The 20,440-nt window shown below is 47.0% G+C and overlaps 1 protein-coding gene across 3 annotated transcripts in view; it reads right to left on the bottom strand.

Moving 5' to 3' along the window:
- Positions 1 to 20,440, bottom strand: part of RDX (radixin) — a 1,120,111-nt gene that overhangs the window by 428,155 nt on the left and 671,516 nt on the right. For all 3 annotated transcript variants that reach the window (XM_069639966.1, XM_069639965.1, XM_069639967.1), the window contains one exon: positions 11,580 to 11,726. In XM_069639966.1, coding sequence (XP_069496067.1) covers positions 11,580 to 11,726 — 147 coding nt within the window. The remainder of the gene's footprint in view (positions 1 to 11,579; positions 11,727 to 20,440) is intronic.

Genomic DNA, 20,440 nt, shown 5'->3' with positions numbered 1-20,440 from the left:
CGCCACGGTGATGGCGTGGTCCGAGGCCACCTCACCTTCCTGCAGGATCTCCAGGGCCTCCGCCCTCTTGTCGTCCGGCAGAAAATCCAGCAGGGGAGCTATCTTGTACCAGAGCTCCCTGTCGTAGCGAGCCACGATAGCCAAGGCGTTGGCCGCTTTAATCGTCGTCGCTGCCGACGAGATGACTCTACGTCCCATAGCATCCAATTTCCTTCCCTCGCCGTCCGGCGGGGAAGTCGATGTGGAGGCCGCACCCCCCCCGCTTTCTTCCTGGCTGCCGCGGAGACGACGGAATCCGGGGTAGGCTGCGCCCGGAGGCACAGGGGGGCCGTGTCCGGGACCCGGTACTTTTTCTCGTACCGGTCTCTTCTAGCTGGCGTCGTGGAAGGGTTCTTGAGGAGGGAAAGGCCCTCATCCCAAATGTCGTCCAACAGAGGCACTGCGAGGACCGTCTTCCTCTTGGCCTTGCGCCGCTGATAAAGGAAGCCTTCCTTTTTCTTCTCCTCAGGGCAGAGTTGGAAAAGCTCGGAAGCCCTGGAGATCATGGAGTGGAAAGATCCGATCTCGTCGGGCGGAGAAGCCCTGGCGGGAGGCGACGACGGAAAATCCTCGTCGTATGCCTCGTCGTCCGTACCCGTCGCTGCCGTGTCAGTCCCCGTATCATCCCCTCGGGTGGACGGGGAGGAGGGCTGGACGGGGCGCGACGGTTGAAAAGGAGGTGGTGGATGGATCCTTCTTTTCTTGGTAGGGGGAACACCAGAAGGTCCCGGTTCTGGATCCCCCGACGGGAGAGGTTCCTCCGTCGGTAACGGTAGCCTCGTCCTTATCTCGGAGCATAAGGACTGTATGGCCAACAAAATGGCCGCCGAGTTGTCTTGCGGCGCTGGCAGAGGGGAGTCCGACGGGCGAGCAGGGGCCCCGTCGGTATCCTCGACGATGTCGTCGTCGTCACCTGCGTCGGGGTCCATTCCGACGGGCTGGCCTTCTTCCACGCCTAGGCCGTGGCTTAAGACCTCGATCAGCTCCTCTTCTGAGGTTGAGGCCGAATCTACGACGACGCCCTGCCCCCCCTTCTTCTTCCCCACGGAGGGTTTCACGGGGGTCCTATCGATGGGCACAAAAGAAGACTCCCTCCGAGGAGGCAGGGAGATTCTGGGCCCCGAGGTCGCCACCACTGGTGCAGCCTCCACAGGCTGAGCCAGGGCCGCCGCGACCGTTTCGATAGAGGGCTTGGTCGGATGGATCAAGGCCTTCACCACCTTAGGTGCGCTCACCGCCTTATCCTTGAGGGAGGGGGCACTGCCACGCTCCTCCTCTGCCTTAGAGCTCGACCGGGGCCTCTCCAGGAGCTTCGCCGGGTGCTCGGCCTTCCTCTTACCCGACCCAGAGCGTTGGCTCGTGGTTGATGGTGCCGGGGAGGGTGCGCCCTGCCTGGCGCCCGTAGAGCCCGACCGTTCGGCGCTCCCGGTGCCAGCGACTCGCGGTGCTTAGCCTTATGTTGGGCCCCTGTCGCCGGGGCGCCCTCAAAGGTCTTAGAAGACCGCTCGGATTTCTTCTTCTTCTCGCCAGACGGGCTCTTACCCTCCAGCCAGTTGGCGAGACGTTGATGGCGGTCCTTCATGGTCCGTTCCGACATGTTGCCGCAAAACGCACAGTCCTTCTCCACGTGCGTCTTGTCCTCATGAAGGCAGTAAAGGCAGAAAGAGTGTTCGTCCTCCTTAAAGACGTTCTGCAGCTGGCATCCAGGGCAGACCCTGAACAGCTTTCCGGGCGTCGAGCTTCCCTTCTCCTGGGCCATCTCCGAGACCGGGCCTGAGAAGCTTCTGGAGTCCTCCGAAGTGTAGCTCGATGAAATCTTCACCCTTGAGGGGCACAGACGAATCCGACACGGGTCCCCGTTGATCGGATGTAGGATCGGTGGAGCTTGAGGCTCTTTTGACCGAAAGAATCGAAGTTTTTTGTGAAAAAGCGCGAAAAATAGCACTAACGCTCGAGAGCAATAGCACGAGGATCCCAACACATGAACGTGCGGTAAAAATCTGAAGATGGCTGCCAGAGGCGGTGCTTAGGTAGAGGGCAGTCATTGGCTGTGGTCAGTATGACGCAGAGACCAGTGATTGGTTATTACTACGAAAGACAGATCAGAAACGAAACTGATACTGGTTTTTTTCTTTACCGAGGATTCCCAGCCTGACGACGGGGAATATTCATGAGCATGTGAATCCATGCCAGACCCCATGCTGGAGAAGTTCTTCACGGTAGTCTAGAGTGTTACAGAAAGCAAGTATACTAAGCAGCATCAACAAAATAATATATTTTTCCACTGTTGTGGTTATAAACGTTGTTCACAGAAAGCTAATGAGCAAGTGAGTAGAAAGCTAATGAGCAAGTGAGTGCCTGTGTATGAGGGGTCAAGATGTGCAATACATTGGTTACAGGTTAATTGTATTGGATGACCTCAAGGTCATCAATATACTGCTCACTATAGGCTGATGGTTAACAAATTTCTATGTGCAATAGCGTCACTAAGGATAGTGATTAGGACAGTGAGTGAGTAAAAGCTAGCAAATTAGCACAGGGCAGTACATTTTGTGTAAACTCTGATGAAAGGACCAACAGTAACTTTGGATATCTAACTACACAGGTGGGGACAGAAGTTCTGAAAACAAAATGTTGGACCCACAGCGAGCACAGGTTTTAGGCCTGATTAAGTGGTGGTAGAGACCAACGGGACAAAGGGCCTCAGTAGTAGGCTCATACGGTAGCGGTAAGTGAAACAAACATTAAGCAGGTGCATATAGCCAACAAGGGGCATCAGAGGCAGAATTTGAAGTGATCGTTAAAAGGCTGTAATGTAGTGATATGTCCGGCTGCTTTGGAGGTGGCTGGCCATGAAAGGCAAATCCCTGGTTAAGCAAGGAAGGGGAAGCACAGACAAACTGCATGAGCAAGCATCATGCACGTTATGGGATTCCTCGGTCAGACAAGTCAGTGTGTAGAGGGAGAGAGAAGGCCAGGGTGAGACGCAGAGGAAGGGAGAAATGGCTGAAGAGGCAGTGGAGAGCAGGGGAGAGGAGCAAGGAGTCGTAGGGTCGGGCAGAACTGTGCGAAGGCAGTGCACAGCAGGGTTCAAGAGAGGGGGATGTGCATAGATGGGAATGCAGATAAGGGTACAAAGGCATCTACTGGAAATCCCAGTGATAAACTAAGAAGGAATGAAAGACATAAAAAGGGGAGTGGGGATAAGACAAGGGTCAGCAGGGTGAGAGATGTGTCAATGACCAAGGTGATGCATCAGCATGGAAGACATAAATTTACCAGCCAGCTAGCTACTTGAATGAGCAATTGAAGGTCCTTGACAGAGATGAGCGACGGGGTAGGCCATGGGTGAGGGGAGCAGCCAGAAGAAAAGCCAAAGAGGGGATATCCCTTGCCAGCCTTCCTTTACCATGACGCCTGTCAGCTGAATGCACAGAACCCTTGATGGGGCTAACAGACTGGTTAGGTGACTTCCACTCACCCATTCAACAGAGGTGTAACAGCCGCAAGGCCTCACATGAGCCTCAGAGGCTGGCAGAGATGGGTGCAGTTCTTGGCTCAGGGTGGGGCAGTTGTCAGGCCTCACAGTGGCGCTTGCCCATACAATATATAGCCATGACAGTGATGGAATAATTACCAGCATGCTTCTTGGCACTTTACTTCTTGACAGTCTCAGTTTTATGCCCAGCTCATGATTTATGAAATCCTAATCATGAAATGCCCAGTTCACGTCCAAGCATTCAAGGATCAACTCACTCAAACAGGGTCAAGATTTTAACGTCCACGGCGCTATATATATACTCCCAACAATATAGTGCAGCTTGATTGCAGGGATATAGCACCAGAATGCTTGTTGGTAGGTTCCTGGTTATAGCGTCAAGCTCACTAGTTATAGATTCTCAGGAAGCTCACTTGCAGGGATATAGTATCCTTTTCATTGTACATCTAGGAAAATAGCACTCTGCTGCTTCCTACAGTTTCAGGGACAGAGAGCCGAGCGAGCGTTCTGTTACATATATCCCCATCTGCTATCTGGGTCGCCCTGGACCACTTGTGCCTATGACTACTCGGCTCCAAAAGGCCTACAAAGTTCTTCCTTTCATGAAAAGTGGTTTATTTTCTTTTGGTTTCCCGCTCCTGGCATCTTTAACTCTGTGCCAGCTTCTTGCAACTGCCACATCTGATCTGGTAACTTCCACTCTCACAGGCGGCTGGGTAGCTATGTTCCACCAACAAGATCTTTTCTTGGGTTAGGCCTTGTTGAAACTCCAGATGTCTGTGCACCTCATGTTCGATACATGCAAGTCTCCCACGGCTACAGTGGTCCCAAGACGGGCTGTCATGTAGCACTGTGGTGTATTGCAAATAGGTTCAACTGTGAATGGCCTCATTAGCCAAAAATATCCATTACTATTGATCGTTTCAGCCCCCATTTATGTGGGGCATGCAGAAACGTGCACAATGAATCTGCTGTAATATTCATTGTCCCTTGTATATGGGACTCAATCATCAAAGGTTTATGTTGAAGAACCCATGGCCAGATCTAAGACTAAAAGGGATGAAAGCAGGCACCTCCTTACTTATATAAAACCCTTGTATATGCATTGTCTCTATAAATGTGTCATCTTTCCCTGAATGGAAGAAAGGATTTCAGAGTGAATAAAAGCACCAAGGTCTCAAGGATGTGGTCCTTCCTGTCTGAAGCATTCCAAAATATGCGAGTCTCAAGCGGAAGACTGTGGGCTACCCAATCAGTACGATGAGTGTCGTACCAGATGCCTTAGTATTGGGATAGATCTATTGAGACAATCCAGTCTCCCTGATAAGGGCTGCAATATCAGTCTTATATCCTGCTTTTTTCAGAACATTAAACTAACGGGAGTAAAATCCCTACACATGTTCTTTTTTCAATTACAGTGTCTATCACTGCCATTTAAAGAAGACAAGAGATTGTCCACATAAGATGTGGCGATAGATTGTTTTGTGCATTTTGGAAGCTTTAGAGGAGCATTGGCTTCTGCCTCAAGAAGGCTTCTTTTGGGATCACAAATCTAGTGCTTGTGGCTCAGGTATCCTTGGTGGAGGCATGGAGGTGTGGAACAGTGCGGTTATATATCGGATAATTACAGGCGATAGGGTGGATTGCAGATGCAACGAGTCTTGCAAATGTTCTGGTGGGTGTTGCTGGACCCATTTGTGAGCTGCTTACCTGGTCTGGATATCCAGGTGCATATTCTAGAGTGCGGATACGCACCTAGTTTTAGGAGCTACTCTTCATGGTGGTGAAAACTGTCTAGATAAGTGCAGCGATTCCTAATGTCTAACCCAGAAGGTGAGGAGGACCTGCTGTCCCCACTTAAGTACCTGAGCCTGGTTGTCGATGTAAGGTGATATAGCGGATGGGTAGTGTCCAGTAGTTGATAGTTTGGTTGTAGATGGATATTTCAACTTGACCGGGCTTGCTGCACGGGACCGGTCATTGTTGGTGTATCTAGTTGCAAAGGGTTTGAGTGGTGAAGAACCCAACGGGGTATAACACTTATTGGATGTTGTCAAGGAACAGAGTAACTATTAGTCACTGTCTGTGGTCTTGATGGTTTATATGGAGAAAGGGCCCTCTTAGTATTAGTGGGATTTCCTACCAGATCTAAGGGCCCTTCGAACACTTCCACTTGGGATACAAAAGACGGCAGTTCTAGACATTTAGCCATCCCATTCATGTTTAGAACAGGAGGAGGCCAACTATTTGCTTATTATCCTTGCATACCAGATTACCAGTTTTGCCTCCCAAAGTATTAAGAGTATTTGGTACTTGAGCGACGGGCCTGGTGACATCCTCACTCATATTTTTATCAGGAGTCACCGGCCTAGTCTGTAGCTTTATCAGTGTTTGCCCTGCTATCGGATCAATGAGCTGATCCGAAGATATGATAGGCAGTTCACGCTCATTAATCGGTGCTCTAGTCATTTCTACATATATACCTGGCACACCACTTAACCTAGGCTCAGAAAGTACATTTCTTGCATCGTTAATAGGCTTAGATGTCTCAAATGCAGGTGAGTACCTACATTTGCCAGCTCCGCTTATTATAAGATGGGTCAAGGATGAGTCATTAGTTTGTGCTCATGTATTCCTGAGCATCTTTCAGCATAAGAGACACTATTATTTGCATTTATTTTAACCTGGGAGTTACTATTACTTCCTACTAGGCATGGTTTCACTTTAGCATCATCCGTTGCTGTCTTATAAAGTATCGGATTACCAATGGTGCTAGGTGAGCCCTTGATCTGACTAGCTCCTATTTTAGGAAAGTAATTCAGAATGTTATTTATTGGTTTATGGTCCTCCTTTTTATGTGAGGTAGCGTCTCCTGTCAGTGTCCTTTTAGATTTCACAGTTCCCCTGATCTCTAACACACTAGGAGGGTTTTGTGTCTCTATTTGTTTTCCTTTTCTCATTTTGTTGTTGCCGTCCAACGCAGACACTTTGCAAGGTAGCAGAAGCTGACGACTTTCTTCTGTTAATTGTTCTACATCAATCATGTCCTCATCAGGAGGGGCAGCTTGCAGGGCCAACAGTACCTGTTCCCTCTGATTTACAGGCGAATTAGGCGCTGGCCCATCATATTCTTTAACTAAACTCTTCTTTTGTCGGGATTTCACCTCTCCCCTACGTTTTTCTGCACGTTTGTTTGCTTTAAGGTGTAATTTTCTTAACCTTTGTGACAGAAAGCCTTTTTTTTCTTTAGGGTCGGGACCCGAGGTTTCCTCCTGATTAGATTCTTCTATAATTCTTAACAGCTCAGATGGACTATCAGGAGGAAGTTCCGCTTGATTATGAGTTATATTATTAGAAGCATATGCTACTAGAGTCCGGTTGATTCGTATTTCCCTGATATCATTTTTTATGGCCTCGATATCCTTTTGGAGGGTTTCTATTCGGGAGATATCGATTACGGGTCTGAAGGGCTCTAGCTCTTCTTCTGTTAGCAGGGTTTGGGTGTGTTTCATCATTTTTTTGTCGTCAGGTATACTTTTTTCCATCAACCTATCTGCATACTTCATGCAGGTATGGTGGCTGTTACTGCAACAGCCTACATTTGGGGTTTCTTTTGCCATCACAAAACCTTCCAGTCTATTAAGTTTCAGAATGTGCCATTCGACATTGATTTTAGCTCCCTTAGTTCTATATGTGTAAGGTCATGACCTTTGTCTAATAAATCCAGAATTCTAATTATTACTGGGAAGGAATATGGGCTGGAAGGCAGAATTTTTTGATCTAATGTCTCATTCCTGAAATCATTCTGTGGGTCTAATATCCCTTCCCTTAAGTCACACTGAGTCCCCAAATTGTATCATTGAGACATTATGCTCACTGATTCCAATGGGCATTTTGGTGTCATAAAACCTGTTTTTCAAACCCAACAAATTAGGGCCTCTCTCTTTTAGAAGGTTTAAATTGACCCCTCTTGTGGGGATGCAAACTGTTGGTAAGTGCTGAACTTTTCGCTGCATCAAGGGTGTTAATTAATTTATAGAATTGCTAATTTGTTTGTTTAATTGGATAATAGACTCTACATCTATTTCAGATAGAGAGACTTCAACCTCATTAGAGCCTCCATCTGAGTCAGGTGCAGAGAATACTCCTGCCAATGTATTTCTCTCCTTTCCCAAATGATTCAGGTCATCAGGAATTACATGCTCAGTTTGTGTTTTATTAGTGACCGGGGTACATCTTATTTCGCTAAGTAACTTAGTAGGTGTAGTAAGTTCCGTTATAGGTGCTGTACACAGATCACTAATTGCGTCGTCAGTGGGGGTCTTTAGGTCAAGGGTAGGGTATGCACCATTTCCAAGGCATATTAAAGCATCAACATTAAATACATTAGGGGTGGCTGCTTCGTTTAAGCGGCCACTACGCAAACCTGTTGCCATCTTTCAGTGAACACGCTTTTAATTGTCAAGGTCTTGGAAGAATTGCCTTCAGAATACCTCTAGCATTCAATACACTGCCTAAATACAAATAATGCCTTTAGAACTGCCAATACACTCACCTCTCATCCAAACAGCCCAACAGCTAGACAGTTGTGAATACACTTTGCTATGCGCGCGCAATGCGCGTTCGCAGTGTATTTGAAACTGTATCGCCGCTCGTGTGCGTGGAGGAGGGGGCGTGTTTGTTGATGGTGGGCGGGTGAATTGGGAGGGTCGGTCTGTCTACAAAAAAAAAGGAAAATAACGGCAATAAGTACCCAACAAAAGTAACTCGTCTAGGTTAAGAACAACATTTAGAATTCCGTCAAGTCTTTATCAAGTCTTTATCAAGAGAGTCTTTTCCTATGAAAAAGGCAGGTCCTGCTACCCACCAGCAATAGCAGTCCGTGTTGCACCGGAGAGGCGTGGAGTAGCCGCTTCCTCTTGGCGACTAGTGGGTCGGTAGCAAGTTGAAAAGTTTGCTTGGAGATCCAGTCAATATGGGCGGCAGAGCGTGGCGGCAGACAGCCCAACAGCTAGACACTTGTCAATACACTTTGCAATGCGCGCGCAATGCCCGTTCGCAGTGTATTTGAAACTGTGTCGCCGCTTGTGATGCGTGGAGGAGGGGGCGTGTTTGTTGATGGTGGGCGGGTGAATTGGGAGGGTCGGCCTCTCAGCAATAGCAGTCCGTGTTGCGCCGGAGAGGCGTGGAGTAGCCGCTTCCTCTTGGCGACTAGTGGGTCGGTAGCAAGTTAAAAAGTTTGCTTGGAGATCCAGTCAATATGCGCGGCAGAGCGTGGCGGCAGACAGCCCAACAGCTAGACACTTGTCAATACACTTTGCAGAGTAACAGCAATACAGGAACTGATTAGTGGTCAGATGCGAGCAATCCTTGGCGAAGTACCAATCAAGACATCAGTATGAAACACATTACGTTGGTGCAACCAGGGAACAAATATATGCTCCTTATTTTAGTGTCCCTAGCCTGTTTAGGGAGGAGCTCCCTTCTGAATATAGAAGCAATGCTTTAGTGTTAAAATATGCAGAAACAGTAAGGAGTTGTTGGGACACTGATTATTTGTACTTCATGCACCTCCCTTGGTTTCAGAATTTCCATTCCCTGAATATTGGTCATTCCCTTCAGCAGTACATGCGAGAGCCGCTAGCCAGTGAAACTTGTAAAGGGCTTAGGTGATTCCGCTTTGGAACGAATTCTGCCGCCATTTCAATGTGTTATTTGATTCACCAGGCACTAGCCACTTTGTCTGTTGTGCAAAATGTATCTGTTCATTACATGTTTTGCTGGTTTGTTCTCTATGAAAACTGCTTAGACAATGCTTGAGACATAACCTTTTTAAGAATCAAACCGTTCAGCCTGCCAGGGGTGCCCTTCATTACCCTTTGAAAGGTAACGTAGATGAGATCTGTTATAATATCATAACATTTGAGGAACAAATGTGTGACTGGTGAAAAGTTATGAATAAATGTCAATCATGCCACTTGATTTATGTGATCAATCTTGATTTGATTTTATGTACAAGGGTTGTATTATGGTTTACTGTCTTTTGCATGCATTTCAACTAGAATATGTGTTTTGAGTATTCTTGGAGTTTATGACCCGTGTCAACGAAATAAGCCTATAACTTAAAAAAGAAAAGGAGTCAATTATTTAAAACCACACTATGTTGCATTACATTAGTGCAAACATAAGAGTATTCAGGGAGGGAATTTCAAGTTGGTGCATCAAGGCATTGCAGTGAAACTGCAACTTTCATGTGGGGGGAATCAGGGAACAAGAACAGTAGAAAAAGGGTGCAATAAACGAGCAAGCCTTAATACCTTCTGGTTCAGTCAAACAGCACGTAACATTTATGGGTGCAATAAAAAAGCAAATAGCCCAAAGGTGCAATTAGAAGAAAATAGCACAAAGCTGCTATCAGAAACAATAAAGGAATGCCTTTACTAAGCAGCATTCAAGGAGAAAATTTCATGAGGGAGCAATTCCCAGACTGCATCCAGTAACAGATCGTAATTATTCAGGGAGAAAAATGCACATATGCCCAATCAAGGCACACATCCCATAAGCACAATTCAGAGAAGAAAGTTAATTGGGTGCTATAAGAACTGGTATCACAAAGGTAAAATCTGGAAAAAATATAACAGTGGAATCAGTTTCATAAGACTGCACTCAGAGCAAATATCATCGGGTGCAAACAGAAACAAAAATCACAATGGTGCAATCAAAGTGCGAATCGCAGTCTGTATTTGGGAAGCAGGTTTCATCCATGTGCAAAATGATGAAAGACAGTACCCAGAAATCTCATAAAAGGTACATTCCTTGCACTACCAAACAATGTCAATGGTACTGCCAGATTTTGTTAAGCAAAGTTTCAGTTCTCTGCCAAGGAGTGCTCGAAATCAGGAAATATTTTCATAAGGATCCTGGATGTGGTTGGAAGGTTTTCTATTGAATTCTTGTTTGTAGGTGGGTCAGTAAGTGTGTTAACGTGGTTAGAATATCTGCACATTCTTCATGGATATTGGTGGGTATGACGTTTTTGGCTAACTGTCGAGAAGATTTTCAAGGTCATCAGTGGTGGTGGTTTTGGAAAGTGGTACAAGTGTGGCAGGGGGGTGAAGGGAATGGGTGCAATTAGTGGTGATCTTGTCTATGTCTATATAAGAGTGGGGGTTTGGTTCAGGTAAGGAGGATTTCAAAATTTTTTGGAAGCCTAAGCAGATAGTGTGAGATTATAAATTGCTTGCATAGGTGATTATTTTGCATTTACCAACTTCAAGGATAAGTGGTCTTTTTTCGCTTTGAGAATGGGTTAGGGCTACTCTGTGAAGATGTTTCCAAACTTTGTAATGGATGAAAACCCCATCCATAACATTGTTTTTGGTGGAGGCATCCAAATGTGCTGTGCCAGTTGTTTGTGCAATATCAGTTGGGGATTAGAGTACATCTTCAGGAAACTCGCTCTATGTCAGTACCAGGATAATGAGTGTTTTTGAAGAGTGGTAAGGGTGATTTTTGTTGACCCTGGGACAGCGTGTTGGTATTGATGTTGTGGGCTCATCACTATGAGTTGGTGGGGGGAATTATTCAGTGTTTGTCTCAAAAAAGGCTGCACAGTTTAGTGTGTTCATTGATAGGTTCTGTTGAGATGGAGGACAGATATGTATCAAGAAATGTGGGTGTGATGTTTGACCAACTCACGCTGAGCGAATGATTTCAATTTAATGTAATAATCGGCTGTGGCAAACAAAATTGAGTGAGCCAAAAATGTGATCTCTTAGAGCTGCAGGAGTCTGTTAGTTTTCCCTATCTATAGAGATTATATTTGCAAATTTTCTTAGGAAAATGTTTTTGTCTAGTGGTCCTTTACCATCAGCATAGAGGTTTATGAATATATTTCTGAAGATAGGATAACGTTTCCCAAAGAGTTTTACAGTCATGCAGTAGAGGTATCAGCACAAAAGATGGTTCTCATTTTATTTTGTCATCAGTACTAATTGACTACATGAATGAAACAGTGCTTTAAACTAATTAGCATACTTACTTATCATCATGCTCATATATATTTAGACCCAAAGCATCCACACCTAGCCAGAGTTCAGTTCCCTTTTTATTTTTTATTTCAAAATAGTTGACACCGTACATTTCCAGATCTTGTGCAATTTTCAGGTATTCCATCATTGAATCTTCCCTGTTGAGAGAAATAAAAGTAATATTTACTATAAATATTGGACGACAAAATGTACATACAAAGTAGAATGGCTGCATAATTTGCTGCAACAAAGTAACAAACAAATGCTTAGTTACAAGATATTATCACTGTAGCTAATTCAAAATACATCACATTAATGTTAAGTTCCAAGCCACTAGCCATCCATGGTCCGGCGCGGGAGGAGGAGTGCTGGGCACCGATGGCTGAGGTGTGGAGACCGGAGCCAGAGGCTGCAGCAGAGGCTGGTATGGAACCGCCTGAACTGTGGGAGGCAAGGGAGCCGGAATCGAAGAAGCCAGTGTTCGAGAGAATTCTCACAAATGTGCTAATGCCCTCCACCTTAGAGACCCCCAGCAACTTTGCTGGATTTTGAGGACTTGATTTTTTTACCTGGAGAGAGTGAGACTATTTTTCCCACTCTCTCATGTATTTTCATGTGATTTTATACACTGGCCCTCATTAGGACCCTGGCGCTAAGGGGTTTGCGCCAGCGTTAGCTGCGCCGACCCCTTACCGCCAACTACGAGTTCCCATAGCGCCATGGTCATTTTTCCGCCCGCTTTTTGCGGGCGTAAAAATCCATGGCGCTATGGGACCTCGGTGTTAATTACGCCACCGTAGTGTACGGTGGCGTAATTAACACCTTCCCCACTCCCATTGAGCCCTATGGGGCCGAAATGGGAATGGGGAAGGGTAAATGGGTCAATGGGGACTTACCGCCCCGCCGACCTCGGAATGGGGCGGTAAGTCCGCCATCCGCCATGGCGTAAAGGGACTTTGCACCATGGCGGAAAAGTCCGCCGATGGCGGAAAAAATCCGCCAGGGTCGTAATGAGGGCCACTGTGTTTCTTTTTGGTTATGGAGTCTAACCAACTCCATAGGCATCATCTTTTGCAATTATGTCACAAAGCACCTTCAGTGCAGTGCCACAGGGAGGTCTTCCAGACTTCCCAAGGTTTAAATACCTTCTCTGGGATCAACTACTGTTTCCCAGAGCAGTAAAGTGAAATTGACTTTAGTTAGAATTGTACTTGCTAGACCCAGAACACCCTATCTTACAATAGAGTGCTGGAGGAGTTACTTAGTATCCCCTGTGTCTAAATGCTCATGTAACATGTAACATTTTGGCAGTGGATTCGTTTTGAACTACCTTGGTTTACATTTACCGCAACCTTTTGAGGCTCTGGTAAAGTAACCGCGGGAGCCATCTTTTTCAAAATGGCGTACCGCCATATTTGCTAAAATGGTGCCCGGGATTCTTTTTTTGCCAGGTCTTTGTGGGAAGGTCCTTCTAAAGAGTTTCTCTGCGCGCCAAACCAGGTTTGGTCTCTTCGTTAATTTCGCCTTTGGCGGGGTTTCTGAGAGAAACCCGCCTCTGGCCCCAGAGTGTCTGGGGTAGGTAGGAAGTGAGGGAGGTGCCCGAAACTCCCTGTGCTTAGTCTCCTATGAGACCCAAATGCACTCTGTGGTGATTGGCTGGCTGACTGTCTGGCAAGGACAGCCACCCTGCTGGGTGAGTGACAGCTAGGCTGGAACGAATGGGAGAGAACTGAATAAAAGGCGAGTGTTTTGGCTTGGAAGGCAGAGTCGACCACTGGACGAAGGAACCGAAGAAGAGTTTGAAGATGAAGAGGAGTCCTGCTGCAATTCCTGGACCGTTGGTTTGCCCGGTGAAGCCCTGCTGCAGTGACTACTTGCCAGGTTTGCATCGACAGAGAAGCCCCTGCAAGGACGACTTCTCCCTTTGAGTTGGTGGGACCAATCAACTCCAAAGTAAGCCACCTGGACAACCATCTCGGAGCTGGTTGAATTTCCTCAGAGTTGCTGCACGAACTGTATAGCCAGGGAGAGGGACACCAGATCTTGTGCGTTACTTTTAAACTGGCCTAAAGCTTTTGGAAGATCATCCGGCTCCCACGAATCAGGACTGACCAAGCTTGATCCCCCTCAGCAGAGTGCGGGACCCCAGAAGTAAGGACAGTCCACCTTGACAGCAAGTAACCGCGCATATTGCTATTTACTGTATCGCAAGGAGCTGAAACGCAAAACAGCCACTGAAAGTAAAGTTTGCTGGTTGCCAGTTTTGACAGCGCTAGTGCAGGAGTCCCCCGACGTCCTCCCTCATGTCCCCACGACTGAGGCCAGCAACAGCGAGATCTGCAGAGCTGCACAGGAACAGAAGTCACCATTTGCATCTTTTCTTTTTGACCAAGGTACGGTTAAACGAGTCTAAGAGAACTTACCTCTTACTGTAGAAGTGCTTGTAACTTCCACAACTCACAAGTCTAATCAGCTTTTGGTTCTACATTTGATTCTTCTTTTCATCAAAGACTCCCAAGAACTTGTGCAAAGACTTTTCCATTACTTACCAGAAGTGCTTTATCCTAGCCAAGACTTTTGCCCATTGACTTTGGCTTAGCCTATTGAATTGAATAATTCTTCTAGTGAACTCTTAAAGTATCGGCACTGCTTAAGAATATTTGTGGTCTCTGGTGTTCTAGTAACCTTTGCCTTTTACCAACTTTTAAAGAGTATTCTGAATGCCAACAGTAAGGTGTTAATGTCCCAAGCACCCTTGTAACTGAAGTCATCTGTGGGTGTAAGTTGTGTCTGTGGGCCATCCCAAACGGGCCTTGTCTGATTCAGAAACTCAAAGTGTACAGTATTGAAGTATATTTGTGTGTTACTATTCTATTGATCCCTTCTGAAGAAGGCTTTATAACTGACTGATAAATAAATGATTAATTTTTTATGCAATAAACCTTGAGTATAAGAGTTTATTTGAATACCTGTAACTGTGAATCTTTGTGTAACTTTACTACAGCTCACTGTTACGCTCACCTGGCTCCCACAGAGGCGTCGATCTGGACTGGACTTCTGCGGTCTCCACCAATGTGACGTGTAGGGCCGAGATGACGGACTGGACTGGCCCACCTAGCTTTGTTTGCTTGGCCCGTAGGAATATTCTTCTGCAAGTGGAGAAAGGGAATTAACCACCCGTGGAGTTGAGCGTAAATCCCCCCACCCCGCTGTTCTCCCCACTGATCACCTTGGATGTTCCCTCTTATAGTCTCACCTGATGATTTGAAAAGATGAGCTCTCCATCCTGCATTGAGCGCAGGGGCGCGTAGATAACCAGTTGCTTCACTGGCTCGAAGGAATTGGTGAGTTCCAGGAGAATATTGACTCCAATATTCCTGGCAAGACGGCGTAAGTATGTAGTTCGTAAGAATTCAAATGCCTGACTTTCACTCTTGTCCGATTCCTTGCAGGTTGCAGCTTGACCCTACTGAAGAGTTCCTCGTGGCAACCGGTAATGTTCTGGTAAGGATTTGTATTATCCAACACAGTTCGATAACATAATGTCTATATGTAACCTGTTGCTTTCTCCCTTATTCAGGCGCTCAGAGAAAGTATGAAGCCTCGGGGAATAATGCCTCCGGCGGTAAACTCAGCTAAGTCTTTTGTGGTGAGGAGGGTTCCCCTTGTTAGTCCCCTGTTTCACCTTGCTGTCCTTTTGTTTCCCCTTAGGGGCCGGGGTTCGGCTAGGATGCAGTGGAAGCTGCGCCGACCCGTGAAGAAGAATAGTACCCCCGGTGGTAAAATCAGGTAAGTCTATTGGGGGTATTCCTCTGTGTATTCCCTTGGCTCACCTTGCTGTTCTTGTCTTCTCCTAAGGTGCCGGAGTGCGGTGGTAACATGCAGGAGGATGCAGTGAAATGTGAAGATGCTGCGAAGGCCGGTGAGTTCAGTGCGGTGCTGCAGCAGGCGAGGCGAGGCGACGCGCATAAAATAACTTCTTTCTTCCAGCTCGAAGGCGCGATGGATCGGGAATTCAGGTAAGGATCAAAGGTATTACTCTTGTTCTAACCTTTTCTCCTTCTTTCTCCCATTTTCTAGGAGCTCCAAACTCGAGGCGGGCGTGGCAGAAGACTGGATGCAGACTTGCAGGCACAGTGAGCGTTACGCTGCTGGATGCAGAATAACGCGAAGCGTGTGCTGCTGTTCGGGCGTGGTTTAAATAGCAACCAAAGTAGTCCCAGGTAAGTATTCCTCCCCAGCCCCACCCGAGTAAAAAAATAGTTCCTAGGTAAAATAGTCCCTTCCAAGCCTCGTTTGGCTTGGAGCTCTTGCAGCATGGTCTGCATCAGGTAATTTTTTAATCTATGAGCCTGGCGCCTATAGCGCCAGGACTGACTCTCCACATGAGCCTGGCGCCATAGGTGCCAGGACTGCACCCAAATAGCCCTAGCAGGGGTTGTTGGGCTTGCTTGGGGTAACTTGATGCCTGCTTCCGGGGTTGCTGGACTTGGTCTGGGTCCCTGGGGGTAGGCATCATGACACTCACTTTTCCCCTCTTGAGATAAGCCTGCTGCTCAACATGCTACCAAAACTGTAGTACAAGGTGTGTGGAGGCAGCCCTCCCCGCAACCGCAGGTACACCTTGAGATTGGGCCTACTAAACCAAAGGGCACTGCCCCCAATATCCACCATCCCATCAAGACGCATCGGAAGAAGGCGTCCACGGCCAAAAAGGCCCCGGTTCCGCCAAAAGTAGCCACGCAACCACAGGCCCTTATTTCAGAACTTCCCGATGATGAAGTGATCACTGAGAGCATCGCCAGGATCATTTCATCAGATTCTCACAAACAAAGGTCCAAGGATTCACTGAAACCCAAGTATAGGCCAAAGAATTTACTGGAACCTACGGAAAGGCCTACAGACAAACAAAAGGGCAAGCGTCAACCGTCAGAACCTCGAAAAGACTTTTCGGAAGCTCCAGAAGGGATTTCTTCGCCGTTGAAGAAAATATCTCGACGTTTGCAAACGGAGGATCCACTAGATGAGCCCTTTCCACCCCTGGACCGCTCTGGTTCATCTGTTTGGACCAGAGAAACATTTGAAGGATGTTTGTACAGGCTAGAGAGATTTGTGAAACTCTCTGAGAAGTCCACACCTAAGAGGTCAAGGGAGGAAAACCCCCCTCTCCCTGTGGCTAAGCTGCAGAGGGTCTTTGACCCTACTCGGGATGAGGAAGAGGAGGAATACATTTATGACCTCTATGAGGAGGAGGCTCAAAATGAAGATCCCTTTATTGACTCTGAGGAGGTCCATTTAGACCCCGCTGAGGGTTGGGGGGGTAGACCTGGACTCCATTGATTCTCGCCCTTGGCAGTCACCTGCTCCAACTCCGGAACCTGATGCCTTGTGCCTGGACTCCACTCCAACCACCCCCACTAGACAGGCCTCCCCAGTGAATGATCAAATGGCTTTCAATGCCATATTGAGGAAAGCAGCGGAACACTTCAACATTGCTACTCAGGTAGCCGTTCCAGAGGCCGTTCCAGAGGCTGATTTTATGGAGGACTTTTTGAAAGAAAAACCTCCTGCCAGCCAGGCGATTCCTCTACTAAATTCAATTAAAAAGAGGTTGGCACCTTCTTTATTAACACCTGCACTAGAGCGGTGAATCCGAGGGTAGAGAAGCTTTATCAACCTTCCCCCTCCCAACCCCACTAAATCAGAGGTCATTCTACTCCAGATTCATTGGTTGTTACAACTACCAGGAAAAGAGTAGGGGTTCCCCTATCCACTGGGGAGGCACCCCCTGACAAGGAATGTAAGAGACTTAACGCTTTGAGGAAAAGGATCACTGCGGCAGTGGCTTACTTCACTCGCATCGCCAACAATACAACATTGTTAGCCAGCTATGCTGATGCCCAATGAGCCAAGCTAGAGGAAGGTCTTCAAGAAGTCCCTGAGCCTCTGCAAGCCTGTCTGCTCTCAACAGTGATAGAGGGCAGGCAAGTTAACCAAAGTATACTTAATGCAGCAGAAACGGCCAAAGGTCTTTGGCTCAAGGTACCCTCCTGAAAAGGCACGCATGGCTAAGAAACTCTGGGTTCAAGCCAGAGACACAAGCTTCACTTATAAATAAACCAGTGAAGGATACTAATTTATTCGGAAAGGCAGTGGATGAAGCCTTCGAAACTGAAAATCTGGATCAGATCACCCAGAGACCTTCACAAAGAAGGGGGAGCGAGAATAGACGTTCCTTTCTTGGAAAGTTCCCTCAAGATCAATACAGCTCAGGGAATAACTCGTCTTCTCCCCAAGAAACCAGCAGCTACAACACGCCATATCCCTACCCCTCGAGGCTCCCTAGCCTCGGGCCAGAAATGACCCGCAGTTCCAGGTTCCCTCCCATGCATCCCCGGTCGGGGGCCGGCTAACATTGTTTTTTCGAGCATGGGAGGGAATAACTACAGACGAGTGGGTGCTAAAGAATGTCGCCCACTGGTAGTGTATAGAATTCAGCCGGACCCCACAGTTCAGACCACCACGTGCAAGACGCCTGATGCCAGAACATCTGTGAATCCTGCCACAAGAAGTCGAGACCCTGCAGGAAAAGGGCGCCATAGTGTTCGTACCTCTTCTACGGGTAAACAAGGGTATTTATTCAGTGTACTTCCTTGTACCCAAAAAGGATCTCACCATGCGCTCTGTACTAGATCTGCGCCCAGCGAACACATTTGTGAAGCCCCAATAGTTTTGTATGGTCACTCTGCAACAGGTAATTCCAAACCTCACGCACGGGGATTACATGGCAACATTGGACATGAAAGATGCATACTTTCATATTTCAATGTTGCTGGCGCACAGAAAATACCTCAGATTCATGATTCAAGACAAGCACTATCAGTTCAAAGTACTACCCTTCGACATAGCTTCTGCACCAGGGGTATTTACAAAAGTATTGGCAGTGGCAGCAGCACACCTGCACAGGCAATCCATCTCAGTTTATCCTTACCTCGACGACTGGCTCATAATAGGGGATTCCTACGAAACCTGCCTGTCAAATATTCAAAGAACTATAGATCTTTTATTCAGTCTAGGATTCTCTATCAACGAGAAGAAATCCAGCCTAGACTCCAGCCAGGTCAAACAGTTCCTAGGGGTTCTAATTCGAACAAAGGACGGCCTTGTCTTCCCCCCCCCAACGAGAGGATCCAAAACATGGCGTTTCAAATCCCTCAATATGTAGCCAGTCGAGAGGTGACAGTACGCAAAGCTATGCCACTGTTGGGAATGATGGCGTAATGCATTTATTTGGTTCCTCAAATGCGCTTGCGCATACGTCCAATGCAGGAGTGGCTCAACAGAAAGTGGTGTTAGGCCAGCAGACAATGGGACGATCTAGTGGTTCTCTCGCCAGCCCTCGTTCTCTCGCTACGTTGGTGGTAGACGGAGAACCTCTTGAAGGGGAAATCCTTACCCACCCCTGCAGTGGAGGCCACTCTAACTACAGACGCATCTCTCACAGGGTGGGGAGCTCACCTGCTTCAACAGACAGCGCAGAGTTTGGTCGTCAGACGTAGCATCCAACCACATAAACCTGTTCGAACTATTAGCAGTATTCAAAGCACTGAAAGCTTTCCAGACACAACTGCAGGGAAAGACGGTCCTGATCCTAACAGACAGCGCCACGGCAATGTACTATGTGAACAAACCAGGGGGCTCTCAAACACAACATGTTCCTGGAGAACTAAGTCTTCTGGCAGACGTATTATTCTGGAGTTCTGTACACACCTTTACAAAACACTATTACCTAGACACTCATTCTAGGATTGATTCTCAGGTGGAACAAGCAGTACTAAGGCATCTTTTCTCTACTGTTCCTTCTCACATCCCACCTCCAACTCTGGGAACTGCTCGCTTGTCTATGCACAGCATGTGATTCTAAGCACAATAACAAGCATCAAAAGACATGCATTACTTACCATAAAAGCATTTCTGATGATTGTATTTGCTTAGATTCACATGCGCCCACCCTTCCTCCCCGCTCGGATGGAAGGAACATAGATGTCTTACTACTTTCTCTCTTTTCTGTACTCACTCCCGATAGTCATAGGCTCCCTCACGGCAGAAAAAATACAATCGGACGGACCTCAACGCATGAGGGATTTTGGGTACACTACACGTCATAATAGGGATTTTGTTACAGGCACGCCCTTGTCGACGTCCCCTTTCGATTCTCAAAAGATAAAATGCAATACTCTGTGGTGACCACTGGATGTCGGACTATATGCACATCATGTGATTTTAAGCAGATTAACAAGCATCAGAAATGAAAGATACAAACCCTATGGGATACATTACTCACCGTAATCGTATTTCTGATGCTTGTATCTGCTTAGATTCACATGCTGTGCATAGGCCGACATCTAGTGGAAGCTGCAGAGTACTAGTTTGTTTTTCGAAACTCGAAAATTGGGCGTCGACACAGGGCGTGCCAGTAATACTATCCCTAGTGTGACGTCCGCTGTACCCATGATCCCTCACGCGTCTAGGAACCTCAGATTGTATTTTTTCTGACATGAGGTAGCATGAGGAGTAGCGCGAGTATAGATGATCCAAGCAGATAGAAGATAGATAAGATTACAAGCATCCATGCGCCTTCTCTCAGAGGGGAGGAAGGGTGGGTCGCATGTGAATCTAAGCAGATACAAGCATCAGAAATACGATTACGGTGAGTAATGTATCCCTTCTGAGGCTTGTGGAATCTGCTTAGATCACATGCTGTGCATAGATTAGCGAGCAGTGTTAGAAGGAGGTGGGATTTGAGAAGGGTCATGAGCAAATAAATGTCTTAGAACCGCTTGTCCCACTTGAGTATCTGTCTTGGAATGGG

Source organism: Ambystoma mexicanum, chromosome 7q (genome assembly GCF_040938575.1).
Source record: "Ambystoma mexicanum isolate Mex_15411 chromosome 7q, UKY_AmexF1_1, whole genome shotgun sequence".
Lineage (NCBI taxonomy): Eukaryota > Metazoa > Chordata > Amphibia > Caudata > Ambystomatidae > Ambystoma > Ambystoma mexicanum.
This window is presented reverse-complemented; position numbering and strand designations above follow the sequence as displayed.